At 38.7% G+C, this 17,173-nt stretch overlaps 1 protein-coding gene across 4 annotated transcripts in view; it reads right to left on the bottom strand.

Moving 5' to 3' along the window:
* Nucleotides 1-17,173, bottom strand: part of PHKB (phosphorylase kinase regulatory subunit beta) — a 229,900-nt gene that overhangs the window by 55,044 nt on the left and 157,683 nt on the right. For all 4 annotated transcript variants that reach the window (XM_058674472.1, XM_058674469.1, XM_058674471.1 and 1 more), the window contains 2 exons: nt 7,636-7,691; nt 7,060-7,153 (listed from right to left, as the gene is read on the bottom strand). In XM_058674472.1, coding sequence (XP_058530455.1) covers nt 7,060-7,153; nt 7,636-7,691 — 150 coding nt within the window. The remainder of the gene's footprint in view (nt 1-7,059; nt 7,154-7,635; nt 7,692-17,173) is intronic.

Genomic DNA, 17,173 nt, shown 5'->3' on the forward strand with positions numbered 1-17,173 from the left:
CTGAGATAAAATAGAAGAAATACAAAGTTGTATTACTGGTTATAACCCCCCAAAATTGAATACTTCTTGGTTAATAATTGAATTTTGTAAACTGTGTATCTTACAAGGTAAGATAATCACACCTGTAATGTGAATACATATATATGTAAGTTGAGTTAACAAAAAGGTAACAGGATGTGGGTACTTCTATAATCTTGTTTTAGTAGCTATTTCTGGTAAATACCATTGTTATTTTAAGCTAAGATAAAACAACAACAAAAACGCTAACACAAAACACTAGATGAAGCCCCCTTTCCCTCAAATATGTTACATTTTTCAGAAATAAATGTGATACATCACATCAACAAAATGAATAAAACCATATGATCATCTCAATAAATGCAGAGAATGTATTTGATAAAAACCAACATTTCATGATAAAAACCCTAAGCAAGATAGGAATAGAAGGAATATTCTACAATACAATCAATGCAATATATGAAGGAAACAATGTCAGCATCATACTACATGGGTAAATACTGGATGCTTTTCCACTAAGATCTAGAACTAGACAAGGATGTCTATTTCCACCACCGCTATTCAACATAGCAAAGGAAGTCCCCACACAAGTTATTAGGTGTAAAAAGAAATGAAAGGAATTCAAATGAGAAACAAGGAATTGAACTCATGACATGATTCTAAACAAGGGAAAACCCAAAGACTCAAGAGACTTTGGAACTAATAAGAGTGTTTGATAAGGTAGCAGCATAGAACATAAATGAACATAAATCGATGGTCTCAGAGTACAGAAACAACTCTAGGGCAGAGAAAGGAACTGCTAAGTACAGTTGCCTGTAAAATTGCAGAGAAGAACCTTAACACCTTGGAATAAACCTAACCAAAGATGCGGAGGACCTCTATGATGAAAATTACGAAACATTAACAATAGGAATAGAAGAAGACATTAAAAGAATGAGAAATTTACCACGTCCCTGGATCTGAAGAAGCAAGGACATCAAAATATCCATGTTTCCAAAAGTTACAAATAGATTCAATGTGATCACAATCAAAATCCCAACAACATTCCTCTCAGAAATAGAAAAGATGATACAAAAGTTAATCTGGAGGGGCCCGGCGGCGTGGCCTAGCGGCTGAAGTCCTCACCTTGAACGCCCCGGGATCCCATATGGGTGCCGGTTCTAATTCCGGCAGCTCCACTTCCCATCCAGCTCCCTGCCTGTGGCCTGGGAAAGCAGTCGAGGACGGCCCAATGCATTGGGACCCTGCACCCGCATGGGAGACCCGGAAGAGGTTCCAGGTTCCCGGCTTCGGATCAGTGTGCATCGGCCCGTTGCGGCTCACTTGGGGAGTGAAACATTGGACGGAAGATCTTCCTCTCTGTCTCTCCTCCTCTGTGTATATCTGGCTGTAATAAAATGAATAAATCTTTAAAAAAAAAGTTAATCTGGAAACATAAGAGACCACAAATAACTTAAGGTATCCTAATGAATAAAAATCAAATTAGAGGAATCACAATTCCAGACCTCAAGACACATTACAGAACAGTGGTCATCAGAACAGTCTGGTACTGGTACAGAAACAGTAGAAGATCAATGGAACACAATAGAAACCCCAGAAGGGAGTTCACACATTACAACCAACTAATCTTCAACAAGAGAACTGAAAAAAACCCAGGGAAAAAGCCTGGTCTCTTCAACAAATGCTATAGGGACAACTGGATAGCAGCCTGCAGAAGTAAGAAGCAAGACCCCACCTTTCATTTTATACAAAAATCAGCTCTTAATGGATCAAGGATCTAAATTTCCACCCAGAAACCATCAAACTATTAGAGGAAAACAGAGGAAGCACTCTACAAGATAGAGGTGTTGGAAAAGACTTCATAGAAAAGTCACCAAAAGCACAGACTGTCAAAGCTAAAATAAACAAATGGGACTACATCAAACTACGAAGTTTCTGTACTGCATAGGAAATGCAACAAAATAAGGAGAAAACAGACAGAATGGCAAAAAATCTTTGCACACTACACAACAGATGGGAGACCACAAAGAGCTTCAGAAAGTGAACAAGAGCAAAACAAGCTTGTGAAGAAATACACAAATTCAAATGAGCAGGTATTTGTCTAAACAACAAATTCAAATGGATGACAGACGTGAGGAAAACGCTGAAGCTTCTTAGCTATCAGGCAACTACAAACAAAAATGACATCGAGGTTTCAACTAACTCCAGTGAGATCGTTCTACATTCAGAAATCTACTACCACCACCTGTTGTCATGGATGTGGAGCCAAAGGTACTAGGGTGCCAACCTACTGTTGGTTGCAGTGTAGGCTAGTACAATCGCTCTGGAAGTGAGCATGGAGAGTACTAAGACAACTGAAAATTGATCAGCTGTATGACCCAGCTATCCCATTCCTTGAAATATATCCAAATAACTGCATATGAGAACGTGACCTACAATCCTATTATAGCAACACAATCCAGAAGAATAGTGACCTCATGGGAATAACCCAAAGGCCTGTCGAAAGTGGCTTGGATAAAGAAACTATGGATAAAGAAACTATGATCCATCTACTCCAAGGGCTACTATACAAGCATTAATAACGAAATTCTCTCATTTACAATAAAATGGTCCCAAATGGAGACCATTATTCTCAGTGAAATCAGCCAATCCCCAACGGACTAATAATATATTCTCTCTAATAAAAGGCAACATTCATGCAAAATAGAAATGAAAAAGATATACTGGTAAAATTATATACATATGTTCTCATAGATGGACCTGTATTTGAGATAGAATTATATAATTGAGACTAGCATACCAGGAATTGTATATGACAGTATACACACCTAATAAAAAGAGGGTTCCCAATGAAACGGGGAAATATACCTTGACGACAGAATATAAGATTTTCTACAAGTGCATATACATATTCATGCCATCATTCACTTAAACAGCCGTATGCAGGACTTGTGCATATTCCTGAAGGACTATACTGTTATAATAATATGAGGGCAAATTCGTAGAAGGTGGACTGAGGAGGGGGGAAGGAGAAGTGAGGGGGAATTCCTATTCCCACAAAACTCTATCATGAAAAATAATAACAATTAAAAATGGGAAAATAAATCTCAAAAGCAAGTTTTCTTTTATAGCTTCACTTCTATTAAAAAGTTGTGAATATTAATCAGACTTAAAAAACAGATTTGCATTCATTTGCTTTGAGAGTATGTTAACTGAAGAACAACCTTTATCATCCTCTAGAGGTTTCAGTGAGAGAGTCAAAACAGCCAGCAATGAAAAATAAGTGTGCTGTGTGACAGCCTTAAGTCCAACATCCTTTTCTTCCTTTCCATCTTGTCTCTCTCCCTGTCACATAGCTCCTCAGTTCCCTCTTGGTCTCACCGTCTTCTGTTCTCCTCTACCATGAAAAACAGCTTTCCATAATGTATACCTGTGTGTGATTTTACTGTCATACCTCTAGGAATCCTTGCATTTTTACCCCTCTCTTTCCCTAGGCTGTGGCAACAGGGTAGCAGGTGGTGGGAGGGAATCAAATTTGCTAAGGGAAGCTTAAGAACTCTTGGAGGAGCTCTTGATGACCTGATACGCAGGTTCCAGTTCGTGCTGCCTAATAGGTGAGTTAAGTCTTAAACTGGCAACTACACGACTTTGGGTTTTCCTGTATAATATGCTTCTTACTTCTCTAGGCTTTTATTCCTTTGTAGCATCAAGGTTTTAACCACAACCGTGTTTATCAATCCAATCAACTTAACCCTGGTCAACTGAGAGACAGCTGTAACCATTTGTGCCAAATGCTGGGGAGTCTGTTTCTTCGTTGTTTCTAATAATTATCAGAAAATGGTAGTTTACAAAATTCTTGTGGGAACTAAGCATTTCATGTCACTGACACACACTTAGGGAGCCATCTGCAAAACAGTGAATATAAAAGGCCTTAAAAATCATCTTCCGGGGCTGATGTCCTGGGAGAGTGGGAAAACCCATCACCTGTGACACTGGCATGCCAAATGGGCACTGAGTCATGTACCAGCTGCTCCACTGTGACCCATCTCCCTGCGAACAGACTCGGGAAAGTAATGGAGGATGATTCAAGTATAGGACTCCTTCCACCCTTATGGGAGGCTTACTTGAAACTCCTGGCTCTCAGATTTGGTCTGTCCTAGCACTGGCTATTACAACCATTTGGGCAGAAAACAGTGGATAGGATCTCTCTCTCTCTCTCTCTCTGACTTTTAAAATAAATAAATCAATCTTTTAAAAAATAAGTCCCTTTTAATCCTATTTCAAATATGCACAATAACTACATTAATGATAAGTTTATTTTTCACAATAATTATATTACTTCAAAATTCACCTAATTAATCTAATTGAAATTCAGATTCTAACACTAAGCTGAGAGAGAAGTAGCTGCACAGAAAAATTACAAATGAGAACAATCTTTTAATAGTTAATAAAAAGGGAAGAAATAAAGCCAAATACAAAGAATAATTAAATGACTACTAAAATTAAGATAAAGTTGTTCTTTAACTGCTGAGCCTAGATTAATAATAGACCACAATGAGATGTATGTGTATAATGTGTACACCGACAGAACACCACAATGATCTGACAAAATACAACATCCTTTCCTGACAAAAATATTAGGCAGATTTTGTACAGAAGGAACATCCCTTAACACAATCAAGGTAACATATGACAAACCCATAGTTCGCTTCACATTAAACTGGGAAAAGCTGGATACAGTTCCACTAAAACATGGAACAAGGATGTTCACATTCACCACCGCTATTCAATATAGTTCTGGAAACTTTATCCAAAGCCATCAGGCAAGCAAAAGAAATCAAATAAATGCAAACTGGAAAAGAAGGTATTAAATTATCCCTGCTTGCAAGGTAATACGATTAAACATACAGGGAAACCAAAAGACTCCATTAAGAGAATATAGGAAAACATAACAGAGTTTAGTAAAGTTGCAGGATACAAAATCAACACACAAAGCCCAACAGCCTTGGGGCTGGACAAGTGGCACAGCAGGCTAGTCCTTTGTCCTGTGGCACCAGCATCCCACTGCATTTTGTGTCCCAGCTATTCCACATCTAATCCATATCTCTGTTATGGACTGGGAAAGCAGTGGATCATGGCCCAAGTGCCTCGGACCCTGCAAGCACATGGAAAGCCCAGAAGGCTCCCTTTTACAGATCAGTACAATTTTGGCTCTTGTGACCATTTGGGGAGTGAACCAACAGATGGATGACCTTCACTCTATCTCTTCTTTCTCTGTAAAATCTGACTTCCAAAAAAATAAATAAATCTTAAAAAAATACATCAATAGCCTTTACATATACAATGTCATAACTGAGAAAAATTGTAAGATAAGTACATTTATAATAGATATAAAAAATATAAATATTGTGGAGTAAATTTAAGCAAGGGTGTGAAAGAATTCTATAATGAAACACTTAAGAAAGGAATAGTAGAAGACACAATAATGGGGAAAAACTTGCATGTGCATATAAGAATTCATATAATTAAAATGTCCATGGTATCCAAAACAATTCACTGACTCAATGTGATCCGAATCAAAATACCAATGATGTTCTTCCCAGATCTAGAAAAATAATGCTAAAATTAATGTGAAAACACAAGAGACCCCAGATAGCTAACACAAGTGCAAACAGCAAAAACAAAATGACAGGCATCCTAATACTAGCTTTTAAGACATACTACAGGGCAGTTATAATTAAAACAGCCTGGTACTCACAGAAAATGTAGACCAGTGAAACAGAAAGCAAGTCTCAGAAATTAATACACCCGGTTACAGCCAATCAATCTTTGACAGTCTGAAAATAAACCCTTTAACAAATGACAGGCTTTTCAAAAAAATGGTGCTGTGAATAACGGATCTATGCAGCAAAAGGATGAAACACATATACAGAAATCAACTCTAGAACAAAGATCTAAGTGTGAGATCCAATATTACCAAACTTTTGACCTGTGCTATGCGAGGAAAAAGTCGTGGTGCCTGGTTTTAGCCTTGCTCACTCATATGGTGGCCATCTAAGGAGTGAACCAGTGGAAGGCAGCTCGCTCGCTCGCTCGCTCTCTCTCTCTCTCTCTCTCTCTCCCTCTGTAGCTCTTTCAAGTAAATGAGCAAGTATTTTTTTTAAAAGGGAGGAGGGAGGCGGCAGATAGCTCAATTGGATGAGCTCCATCTCCAAGTGTTTCATCCATTATGGGCACTGGTCCATGTCCCTACTGGTCCACTTCCCATTCAGCTCCCTTTTATGGCCTGGGAAAGCAGTAGGGATGATCCAAAGCCTTTGTGGGAGACCTGAAAGAAACTCTTGGCTTCGGATTGGCTCAGATGTGGTCATTGCGGCCATCTGGGGAGTGACCCAGTAAATGGAAGATTTTTTTTCTTTTCTCTGTCTCTGCTTCTCTTTGCAAATATGGCTTTCCACTGAAAATAAATAAATCTTAAAAAAAAAAAAGGTAAACATGTCTTCCCTGATTTGTGGTAACTAGTATACAGAGACGTTATAAAAAATGTAATGGATGAGCAAAATTGACAATTTGAAATTTGAATACAGTTTATGGTCCTTATCTATACTCATTAGGAACAGCAGTTTTTCTAGTTAATACTTGGCAAATTCTTTATTTAATGAAGGTTAACCTGTGATTATAAAATAAACTGAAGGTATCGAATTATAAAAATTTAAAAAGAAATAAGAAAGGAAGGAGGAGGGAGGCTAGGAGCATGGGCGGGAGGTCGCAAAGGGTATAAGTAAAGTCTGTATATGTGAAATATGTATGAGAATTGTTTCCATACCCTATTTTTTAAAAATGAGACTTACTTATGTAGTGTCCATACATACAAAATGAGTTTGATAGGGACAACATCCAATAATGCAGGCTTCGCAATTGAACTTCAGCATAAATGATCCTATCTCAGGATCAGACTTTAGCTTTGCAACTTATCTACAACTAAGCCCAACCACTAATCTTTATCACCAATCCAAAGCATAAAGAGGCAGAATTACTTACTTTCACAAGCTCCTGTTGAGCCCATATCTGAATGGGTTCTACCTGTTGAGGGGTTTGAGTTTGAATACCATATGTGTTGAGGAAAACTTGAAGGCTAAATAAAATAGAGAAAAAAAACTTAGACACTGTATTTACTAGCTGGGAAGTTGTGAAGTAATTGAGGCAAAGAAGCACGCAAAGCAAACAGGGTGTACGGCGGTACTTTGTTAACATCTGCAACATGCCAGCTGCACTGGAATCAGAGACTTTGACTTCTGGGAGTTCTGGGTGCTGACTGGCAGAGTGGGAAGTGACTACGGGAATCACCACAATGTGCCATTTCTCAAAAACTATATCCGAGGCAACACTTGCCTTGATCTTTAAAATTCATGTCACGTGAGCAAAATTATTTTTAAATGTGAAAAGAATGTTGTTGTGCTGGCATTTAAAGTGACATTAATGACTTCCTTGAAACCCTGACAAGAGGTCTAAGAAATTAATCTCTACTATCATACTCGGTATAATATGCATAAAGCAATGATTCCTCCCACCTTCCCCTCACCACAAAAGAACACATCACTCTTCTGTATTTCATACCGTTGGCTTTCTGCAACCAATGCTACGTGAATGACCAAATCATTTTCCAGTGGACCCTGTAATACAAAATAAGGGAGGAGAAGTGCATTCTGAAAGATATGGTCAATCATCAGCTACAATGAGAATCAAGGACAATATTAACCATCTCTAGGCAGTTCATTAAAATGATGGACACCAACCGGCTCTAAGTGGCCACTTCCTTCTCCTTGCTCATCACTGCCTACTAATCAATTTAATGGTGGGGACAGAGTAATGGAGCACCAAAGAATGGAAAGTCATAAATCTCATCACTACCAGAGGGGTGAGACTGTCAAGGCTATTTTGAATGATGCATAAGAGCAATTTGGGAGCTCAGTCATTTTCCATCATTTAACTCAGAAGGGAAGAGGAGGAACTAAAAATAAAAACTCAATTTATATATCCCCTATAAAAATGATATTAAGTTAAAACTGTTCATTTGACATCTTAACCATATATAAGGCTCTTCCCTTTCTTGTTAGCCACTTTCTTCTTGGCATCTTACACATCAAAATAGCTTGGTTGAAATATGCAGCTCCTGCGGTACAAAATGAACTGACCTGTTGACCATATAATGAACATTATGTCCATTTAATACAAGCTGTTGGGCTTAACAGTTATAACCAAAGATACTGTTGGATATTTACACTCCTATTTTTGTGGAAAAGATTTATTCTACCTGGTTAAAATGAATGCACGTTTGAACCTGTATATAATGAACAGAGAACATTAAGCAAGGAGCTCTGAAAATCCTGATCAAATACAACTTTATAGTAATGATTCAACATTCCCAATAGTATGCTATAAAACATTTGATTTACCATCAGTCAGTTTCTCTCTAAGGTACTCAATATGCCACTATAATTTACGTATGATGGCAGGCCAAAAAAAAAATCAGAATACATAAACCAGCAGTAAATATCATACAATCAAAGAGATGGTTCCCAGAATCATCATGAAAATGCCATTTTGGGTAGAATTTTATGTGATTTAAATAACTATACAAGAAAAAATATGATATAATAACCTAACCAAAAAAATGTACACTAAAAGTGTTATAAATCCTACTTCACTTGATAAAGATCTTCCAATTAAGTGTTTCTTAAAAGGATCAGAAAAAATTAATCAGTCATTACATCATCAAGATTTCTAAAAAAAAAAAAATGAAGCCCTTTTACTTTTGGATGAAATCTAGCATTTACCTCATCAAGAGGAAGATACATTTTATTATGGGCCATGCTCTATAATCATTAAGACCCTAGTGACTTCTTACATAAAAAGCAAGTGAAAGCAAATGGAGGAATGCAAATGATACTTCAATAATAATAAATATCAGTTTATAGATTCTACCTGGCAAATTGGCGTTCTTTGGAGTCATAGGCCTGTTTTATGATAGCATTCTGAGTATTCAGATATAAGACGGCTAGTACACATATGCATGTTGGTTTGTGTCTGGCTGAGGTACTACAGGATGATTAACGAATAGTTTAATTATAAATTCCCAGCAGTTAAAGAAGTTCTGATTCACAATCCATCTGCCGAAAGGATCTTGGGCCTTCAACTCAATCATAACTCAATCTTTACCCAGTCTCTACTCACACAGAAATTCCCACTTTGGAACTCTCACAGCTCTATTCTTTTTACTACCAAGGGTAGAAACACCTTTTCCATATTTGCCATTTTTTTCCAAAACACCAATATTATTTTCTAAAATCCATCAAGTTATCTGACCACTTCCTTATACAATTAATAACTTCTTTCTGCATGATATTTTTCTTAATAATATGGTAATCATTTCTGATTTCAGGTTTATAAATTATATACATATATAAGAACACACTAATATATAAGGCACTAGGTTAAACTCCGATGTTATGCAATGAATATAACTCAGTTTCCCTCCTTAAAAAGTTTAGAGGCGGGCCCGGCGGCGTGGCCTAGTGGCTGAAGTCCTTGCCTTGAATGCCCCGGCATCCCATATGGGCGCCGGTTCTAATCCCGGCAGCTCCACTTCCCATCCAGCTCTCTGCTTGTGGCCTGGGAAAGCAGTTGAGGACGGCCCAGAGCACTGAGACCCTGCACCCAGCACGCACCAGCCCATTGCGGCTCACTTGGGGAGTGAATCATTGGACGGAAGATCTTCCTCTCTGTCTCTCCTCCTCTCTGTATATCTGACTGTAATAAAATAAATAATAAATCTTTAAAAAAAAAGAGTTTAGAGGTTACTGGGAGAAACAGATAATAGATAAGTTTATATACATGTAAGTTACAAATAGATAGGTTACATAATAGATAAACTTGTTACTGATTTTGAACCATTACTTTTACTGAGTCAGAATACCCCTTTATCAGGTTTCTGTCTGATGTTCTAATCTCAAAATCTTGCTGCGAGTTTCCCCAATCTAAGCTTATTTTTTTCTTTGTCCTTCAAAGATGTGATTTTTCCTCCAGATGCTTTATTTCTTTATTTGAAAGGGAAGGAGGGAGATACAGAAATAGAGATTTAAGAGAGCGACAGAGAGAGAGAACGAGACACACAGAGTTCTTTCGTCCACTCATTCACTCCTCAACTGCCTCCAACATTGCAGGACGGGCCAGACCAGAGTCAGCAGCAACAAGCTCCATGCAGGTCCCCCATATAAGTGCAGGGACTCAAGTACTTGAGGCAGTTTTCCAGCATGAGCACTGGCAAGGAGTACTACCAGAAGCAGAGGTAGGACTCAAACTCAGCCTCTCCAATATCTCAAGTCATGGCTTAACCTCTGGTCCACAATGCCTGCTCTGCAGCTGTGATGTCATCTTACTTTACTAATGTATCAATTTGAGAGACGGCAAACTCCCATCTGCTTGGTCACTCTCCAAATGTCCACAACGGCTAAACTTGACAGCAACAGACCCAGTCAAGGTCTCCTATGTGCCAGACAGAGACCCAGCAGTTGTCACTGTTGCTTGCCAGGGTCTGCATGAACAGGAAAAGCTGGAATCAAGTGTGGGGTCAGGACTCAAATGCAGGTACTCCACTAGGTAGTCTAGGTATAGGAGCTGATATTTTCATTGCAAGGCCAAATGCATCCCCTGTTTTCCTGACAGTTCCCAGGTCTTACTTATTTAACAAGAGGCTTAGTGGCATATTTAAATTTCCTGCTTTGTTTTTAAGAGTTGGTTGAAACTCTGAGCAGAGACCTGCAGGTTACACAGCCTGGGCATGGACAGAAGAAAGATCTTGACATTGAACTCAAATATACTAGGGCTCTGTTGAACACAGAAAACTGGTTGTGAACAAGTCCATTTTGCCGCGCTGGCCTGATTCCAAGCCCCTGCAGTCAGAACCTGTCTTGTCTGGTCTTTCTACACACCACCTTTCTTCTACCCAATCCACAAAATTTTCCCACATCCCAGTCAAGAAAGCATATCTGAGTTCTATTCTCCTGCCTCTTGGTTGGGCACTAATGAAGGTATTCTCTTTTTAGAAGACCAGCATCACAGAGTGTGTTTGGGAGCAAAGGGCAATGAACCCACCATATTCTGCAGCATTAACAACATAAAGGTATTTCGCCGGTTTCTTCCTTTGGCAGACCAATCTCGTTAGAAAAATGGCTGTTGGGCAATACATTAAATGAATATATTGCCATTACTTAAGAATTTCCTGTTGTGCGGGCATTTAGATGCTTTCAAAGTTTTCCACTTCTGTAGAGAATATAATAGCTGGTCCTAACTCAGAAGAAAACAAAGCACTGAGCGCAGTGCTTGACACACTGGCTAATGGGCACCAACTCCTGCTGCATGTGTATTGCTAGCTATTCCCATGCCTATCAGGACATCTGCTCTTCTCTTTGGGGAGCTTTGCTGTAATATCTGTGATGCTGCTCTAGGTTTCACTGACTCCCATCATTTCAGGACAATTGGATGAGACACTATCCTATCTTTATGTGGAGAGTTCTTTCTCAAAGAATTCTATACAGCTTTTGAAAGGCGTCCTCATGTGATTTACCCGTCCCTAATGCTATGGTCTGGATGGACACTGAAATTTTCACCTGTAAATACGCTGATATTTCATTTAATGGGCCACTCTACTTCAGACTCTCAGAATCATTCTTGGTGCTTTTTCTTTCATCAAATATATATTTTTGTAATAAGTATATATCTTAATCATTTATATATATTAATCATATATATGAATTATTTCTTCACAAAACATCTTTAATCTTTCAATGTTACAAACTAATAATGACAACAAACATGTAACATAACCATGTTATGTATGTGCTAGGAACTGCCTGAAGTGCTTGACAAACATTTCTATTTTATTGATAAAAAAAAAATGGGGCAAAAAAAGTCTTGAGAAACTTGTCTAAAGACAGATGTCAGAGCTACAATTCATATCAAACCTTCTGACTGCAGAGTTTGTATTTAATCACTGCTGATTTTGCCTCCTAAGAAGTAGAAAAAGGGCCGGTTTGGAATTCAAACACTCGAATCTCAGGTCCATGCAGTGAACCTGATTTCCTTATATAATAAATAAAATTGAAATGGACAAAAATGAACTACTAATTTTGAACCTTAAACCTATTCACAACCAAAGTATTCCTTCTCTCTTTTTTTCTTCAAGTATTTATTTATTTTTATTGCAAAGTCAGATATACAGAGAGGAGGAGAGACAGAGAGGAAGATCTTCCATCCAATGATTCACTCCCCAAGTGACCACAATGGCCATGCTGCGTCAATCCAAAGCCAGGAACCAGTAACTTCCTCCAGGTCTCCCATGTGGGTGCAGGGTCCCAAAGTTTTGGGCTGTCCTTAACTGCTTTCACAGGCCTCAAGCAGGGAGCTGGATGGGAAGTGGGGCTGCCAGGATTAGAACCAGCACGCATATGGGATCCCGGTGAGTTCAAGGAGAGAACTTTAGTCACTAGGCCACCGTGCTGGGCCCATTCCTTATCTCTTTAAGACTGCACACTATGAACTCACTGGCCAATTAATGGATGCCAGCCTTGATTTTTCTCTTTTCTTCAAACCTCATACCCAATAATAGTCTAGTTACCCATAAAAGTTTGCAACACTTTATATAACCATCCAAGCACTGGGTAGCTGTATCAAATTATTAACTCACCTCAAACTCTAGGTTATCCTCAATCACAGGTGAGAAAAATGAAGTAGGGGTTGCTGCCATGGCTCAATCCTCTACCGTAAGTGCCTGGATTCCATATAGGCACCGGTTTGTGTCCTGGTTGTTTTTACTTCCAATCCAGCGCTCTGCTTATGTCTTTGGAATGCGGCAGAGGATGGCCAAGTCCTTTGGACCCTGTATTCATGTGGGAGAACCTGAAGAAGCTCCAGGATCCTGGCTTTGAATAGCCTTGGCTTTAACCATTACAGCCATTTACAGAGTGAGCCAGTGGATGGCAGATCTTTTTCTACCTGCCTCTGCTTCTCTCTGTAAATCTGCCTTCCAGTTAAAAATAAATAAATCTTGAGAAAAAAAAAACACAACCAAAGTAAAAAATGCTTAAAGATTTATTCATCCCATAGCCGGTAAGTCCATAAAATGGGAACTACACAAGGCAATCCAATTCATCTTTTATCCAGTACAGTATATTGTTTACTACTCCAAAGCACTGTTCACTTACCAATCAGACCTAATTAATTCTCCACACTATGACACAAGCACTACCACTTCTTCCTCCACTTGTATCATTCTACTCAAAGTCACCACATTATTTCCGGGTTCATTTAACTGGTCTACCTGCCTCAGCCTTACAACCCACCCACTCGAAGCAGTTCATTCTACCAGACTCCATGTGACTGCCTGAACTCTCTGCTAGCTCACTACCACCCACAGAATGGGTGGTATACCTTCTTGTTCCGTAGGTTTCATCTATCATCCCTTCCTCACAGAGACCTTTAACTGGCAAAATCTGATCTTTCCAGGCATATTCGTCACCTTTCTATCACCTTGCTTTATTTTATCTAATTCAAAGCACCTGTCAACTCCAGACACTGTCTTATTCTTATCATTCCCAACACAAAGTAACTCCTCAAGGGCACGGATAGTGATCCATGTTGGCTACTGCTATGTTTGCATACTTTTATCTGCTATAGAAGTAATAGTGATACCATTATTTTTTGTGTGACTAGCCCTACCACTTAACTTTAATAAACCTCATTTTCTCACCTGCAAACTAGGTCTAAGAATAATTACATCACAGAGTTAAAGGACAACATAAAACATTGCCATAAAATAAGAGTTCAGGAAACATTAGCCTTGCTTCCTCAACTGCAGTAACAGAACTCTGAGGTCACTAGCCCCAGTTTTCTGCTTCTCATCTACCTTTTCCTGTCTTCTGCACTTTATAATCAGGTCAGTTTTCATATGTGAATGATTTGTACAGGAGGTTGTCAAAAACATTGGTTGAATTAATGAAGAAAAGAGAAGAATGATGTGTAAACAAATAAACAGAGTTATGTAATCTGCAGGATATTATCCCTTTGGTTCAAAAAACCAGTGTTTCTCTGGTTTAGCTTTAGCTGCTTTCTCTTTCCTGGTTGTCTCCTACTTATTTGAGAACATTCCACTAGAAAAACGTTCACTCACGTCCACCTCCACTTCCTGTCCGCTGTCCTTTCACATTTAGACATTTCCTCTTGTCCCTTTTTGATGTAAACTCACTCTTCCCATCTTGCCTGTTTTAAAAACTCTCCAAAAACATCAGGGTACCCTGATGTGTCCAGCAAGAGGGGACACTGTCTCTAGGAGTCATTTGGCACAAGCCATCTCTTTCAAAAGTTATTTGGACCTTGGAAGGCATAGGAGTGGTCTGCTTGAAGATGGAATGAGTTTCTGGAGAACCCCTTCCTGCTCACTTTTCTCACCCAGGTTGCACATACTCCTTAGGAAAAGAAAGGCAATTGGCATTCATCTGATGGTCTGGAGGAAGAATTTTTCTTTTAAGTACAACCGATTACATTTGTTACTAGCAAAACACAGGTAAACATGGCAAATGTTTTCAAACATAAATAAGAATACTTTAACAAAGGTAAATAGCTACATGCTTGGGTATTTCCATAAAGTATAAAATAGTGCATACGTTTGTTAATAACATAATTAAGAATAAACAATGAGTAGTTTGAAAGGTACTGTCTTAAAAATTTTCATTTCTGTAAGTAAATACATTTTACAGTAATAAAACATACACATAACACAAGCTTACCACCTTAAAATTTGTGAATTGTACAGTGGAAGAGCTATTGCACTATTGCTTTCCCATAAATTAGGCTAGTATGTATTAAAACTGGAACTCCTCTTGCTCAAAATTTAAAACTATCATAATTAAGATACGATATGTACATCTGTCTAGATTCTGGTTTTTAAATCAGTCAAATCAGGTCAAACTAGTATGGTTACAAGTTCTTCAATAGTGAGCTATAAATAAAACAGTATAATAACTTTCAAAGAGCATATGAGAAGCCTTCATGTAAATGTAATCTCAGCTTTTCTTCTTGTTCCTTTAATTTTTTCAACAGCTAATTCACAGACTCAAGATACAATAGATAATTCATTCAGAAGGCTCCTTTTGTTTTTGAAGATTTATTTATTTTTAATTGAAAAAGCAGATCAACAGAAAGGAGAGACAAAGATCTTCCATCTGTTGGTTCATTCATTCCCCAAGTGGCTGCAAAGGTGGGCCACAGCTGAGCTGATTTGAAGCCAGGAGTCAGGAGCTTCTTCTGGGTCTCCCACATGTGAACAGGGTCCCAAGGCTTTGGGCCATCCTCCACTGCTGCTTTCCCAGGCCACAAGCAGGGAGCTGGAAGGGAAGCCGAGCAGCCGAGACGTGAGCTGGCTCCCATATGGGATGCTTGTACATGCAAAGCAAGGATTTAGCCAGTAGGCCATCGTGCCAGCCCGGCTTCCAATATTTTAATGTTATGAAATAGTTTTGAAGGAAGAGTCTCTCTCATTTGCACTATGGACCCACTATGTCCAATTTATCCAATCCTCCAACCAATAACCACACAATTGCTATTACCATGTCTCTTTCTACAGTTTCTGTATCTTAGACTTTCCAGATTTCTACACAAACAGGATACTCTTAGTACCTGTAACAACATTAAGGTGCCCTTTTCACATGCTAGTACTTATGACATTTTTATATTCATCATAGTTGCTAGTTTTTTATTTAGTAATTATTATAATACTTAATAATGTTCTTTTCATATTTTTAATACTTCCAGGCCAATTCAACCTTATGAACTAAAATCTCTATAATGGATATGATTAAATTGTAGTATCACTAAACATCAGGCTTTAACTTTGGAATAAACACTGAATGTAAATCACTTAGAGGCAGCAGGACCACTGGAAAATATGGGTCATTTGGAGATTCATCAGCAAAGATCAGTGTTTTTCGATTTGGGGAGGGGGCAATGGGAAGACTGCATCATTTCTGGGAGACAGATGTCCATTTACAACTTCCTTGTGAAATATCACAAACAGCTTGCTGATGAGACTTACCTTACTTCAGAGCTTATAGTTATTTTACAGTCTGGATTAGAATGTTAAGAATGCTTAGAGTGTTAACAAATTTGAGAGCCTGTTGTGTGCCATGTGTTATTCAAGTACTTTGTTGTGTAGTCTCAAAAGAATCTGTTTTAAAAATCAGGAAACTGAGGTGGACTGAGGTTAAGTAACTTGCCAAAGGTCACACATCTCTTTAGTGATAGAGTACAACCCGACTGTAGGTATGACCAAGCCTAGAGTCAGCGTAGCAGATGTAGTAGTATGTACCTCATAGGTCATCCTCATTGTGGTTTGTATCATCCAGAGAAACAGAATCAGGCACTCATTCTCTCTCTCTCTCTCTCTGTCTCTTTCTCACACACTCTCTCTCATACACACACAGACACTAAGAGAGAGAGGGAGAGAGAGAAAGAGAAAGAGAATGTTATCATAAGGAATTGGCTCACATGATCTGCATGATTAGTTGGCAAGCTGGAGACTGGGAAACTCATTGGTTTAATTTCAGTCTGAGTCTAAGGGCCTGAAAACCAGGAAGGAGGAAGGCTGCAGGTATAATTCCAGTCTGAAGACTGGAGATCCAAGACACCAGAAGTGATGATGTTTCCACTGAAGTTCAAAGACAGGAGAAAAGGCAATGGCCCAGTTCAATGGCAGTCACACAGGAAGAATTCTTTTTACTAACAGGAAGGTCAGTCTTGGTGTTCTACTCAAATGACTGCATATGGGCAGTCGTTTAATTAATATCAAAGAGGGCAACCTGTTTTGCTCAGGGCTATTAATCTTAGCCAGACACATTCTCACAGAAGCACCCAGAATATTTGACTGAGTATCTAGGTAGCCCACAGTCAAGCTGACACATTAAACACGCTATCACTTGTTTAAGGCACACATTATACGAAGAGGTGGGAGCAATGTGTTATCAAGTCTCATTGGTCCATGTTTCATCAACTCAAGGTCAGGTTTTAAGAAAATTCAACCCCAAATGTTTTCTATAAAACACCT

The sequence above is a fragment of the Ochotona princeps genome, chromosome 16, assembly GCF_030435755.1.
Source record: "Ochotona princeps isolate mOchPri1 chromosome 16, mOchPri1.hap1, whole genome shotgun sequence".
In the NCBI taxonomy this organism is placed as follows: Eukaryota; Metazoa; Chordata; class Mammalia; order Lagomorpha; family Ochotonidae; genus Ochotona; species Ochotona princeps.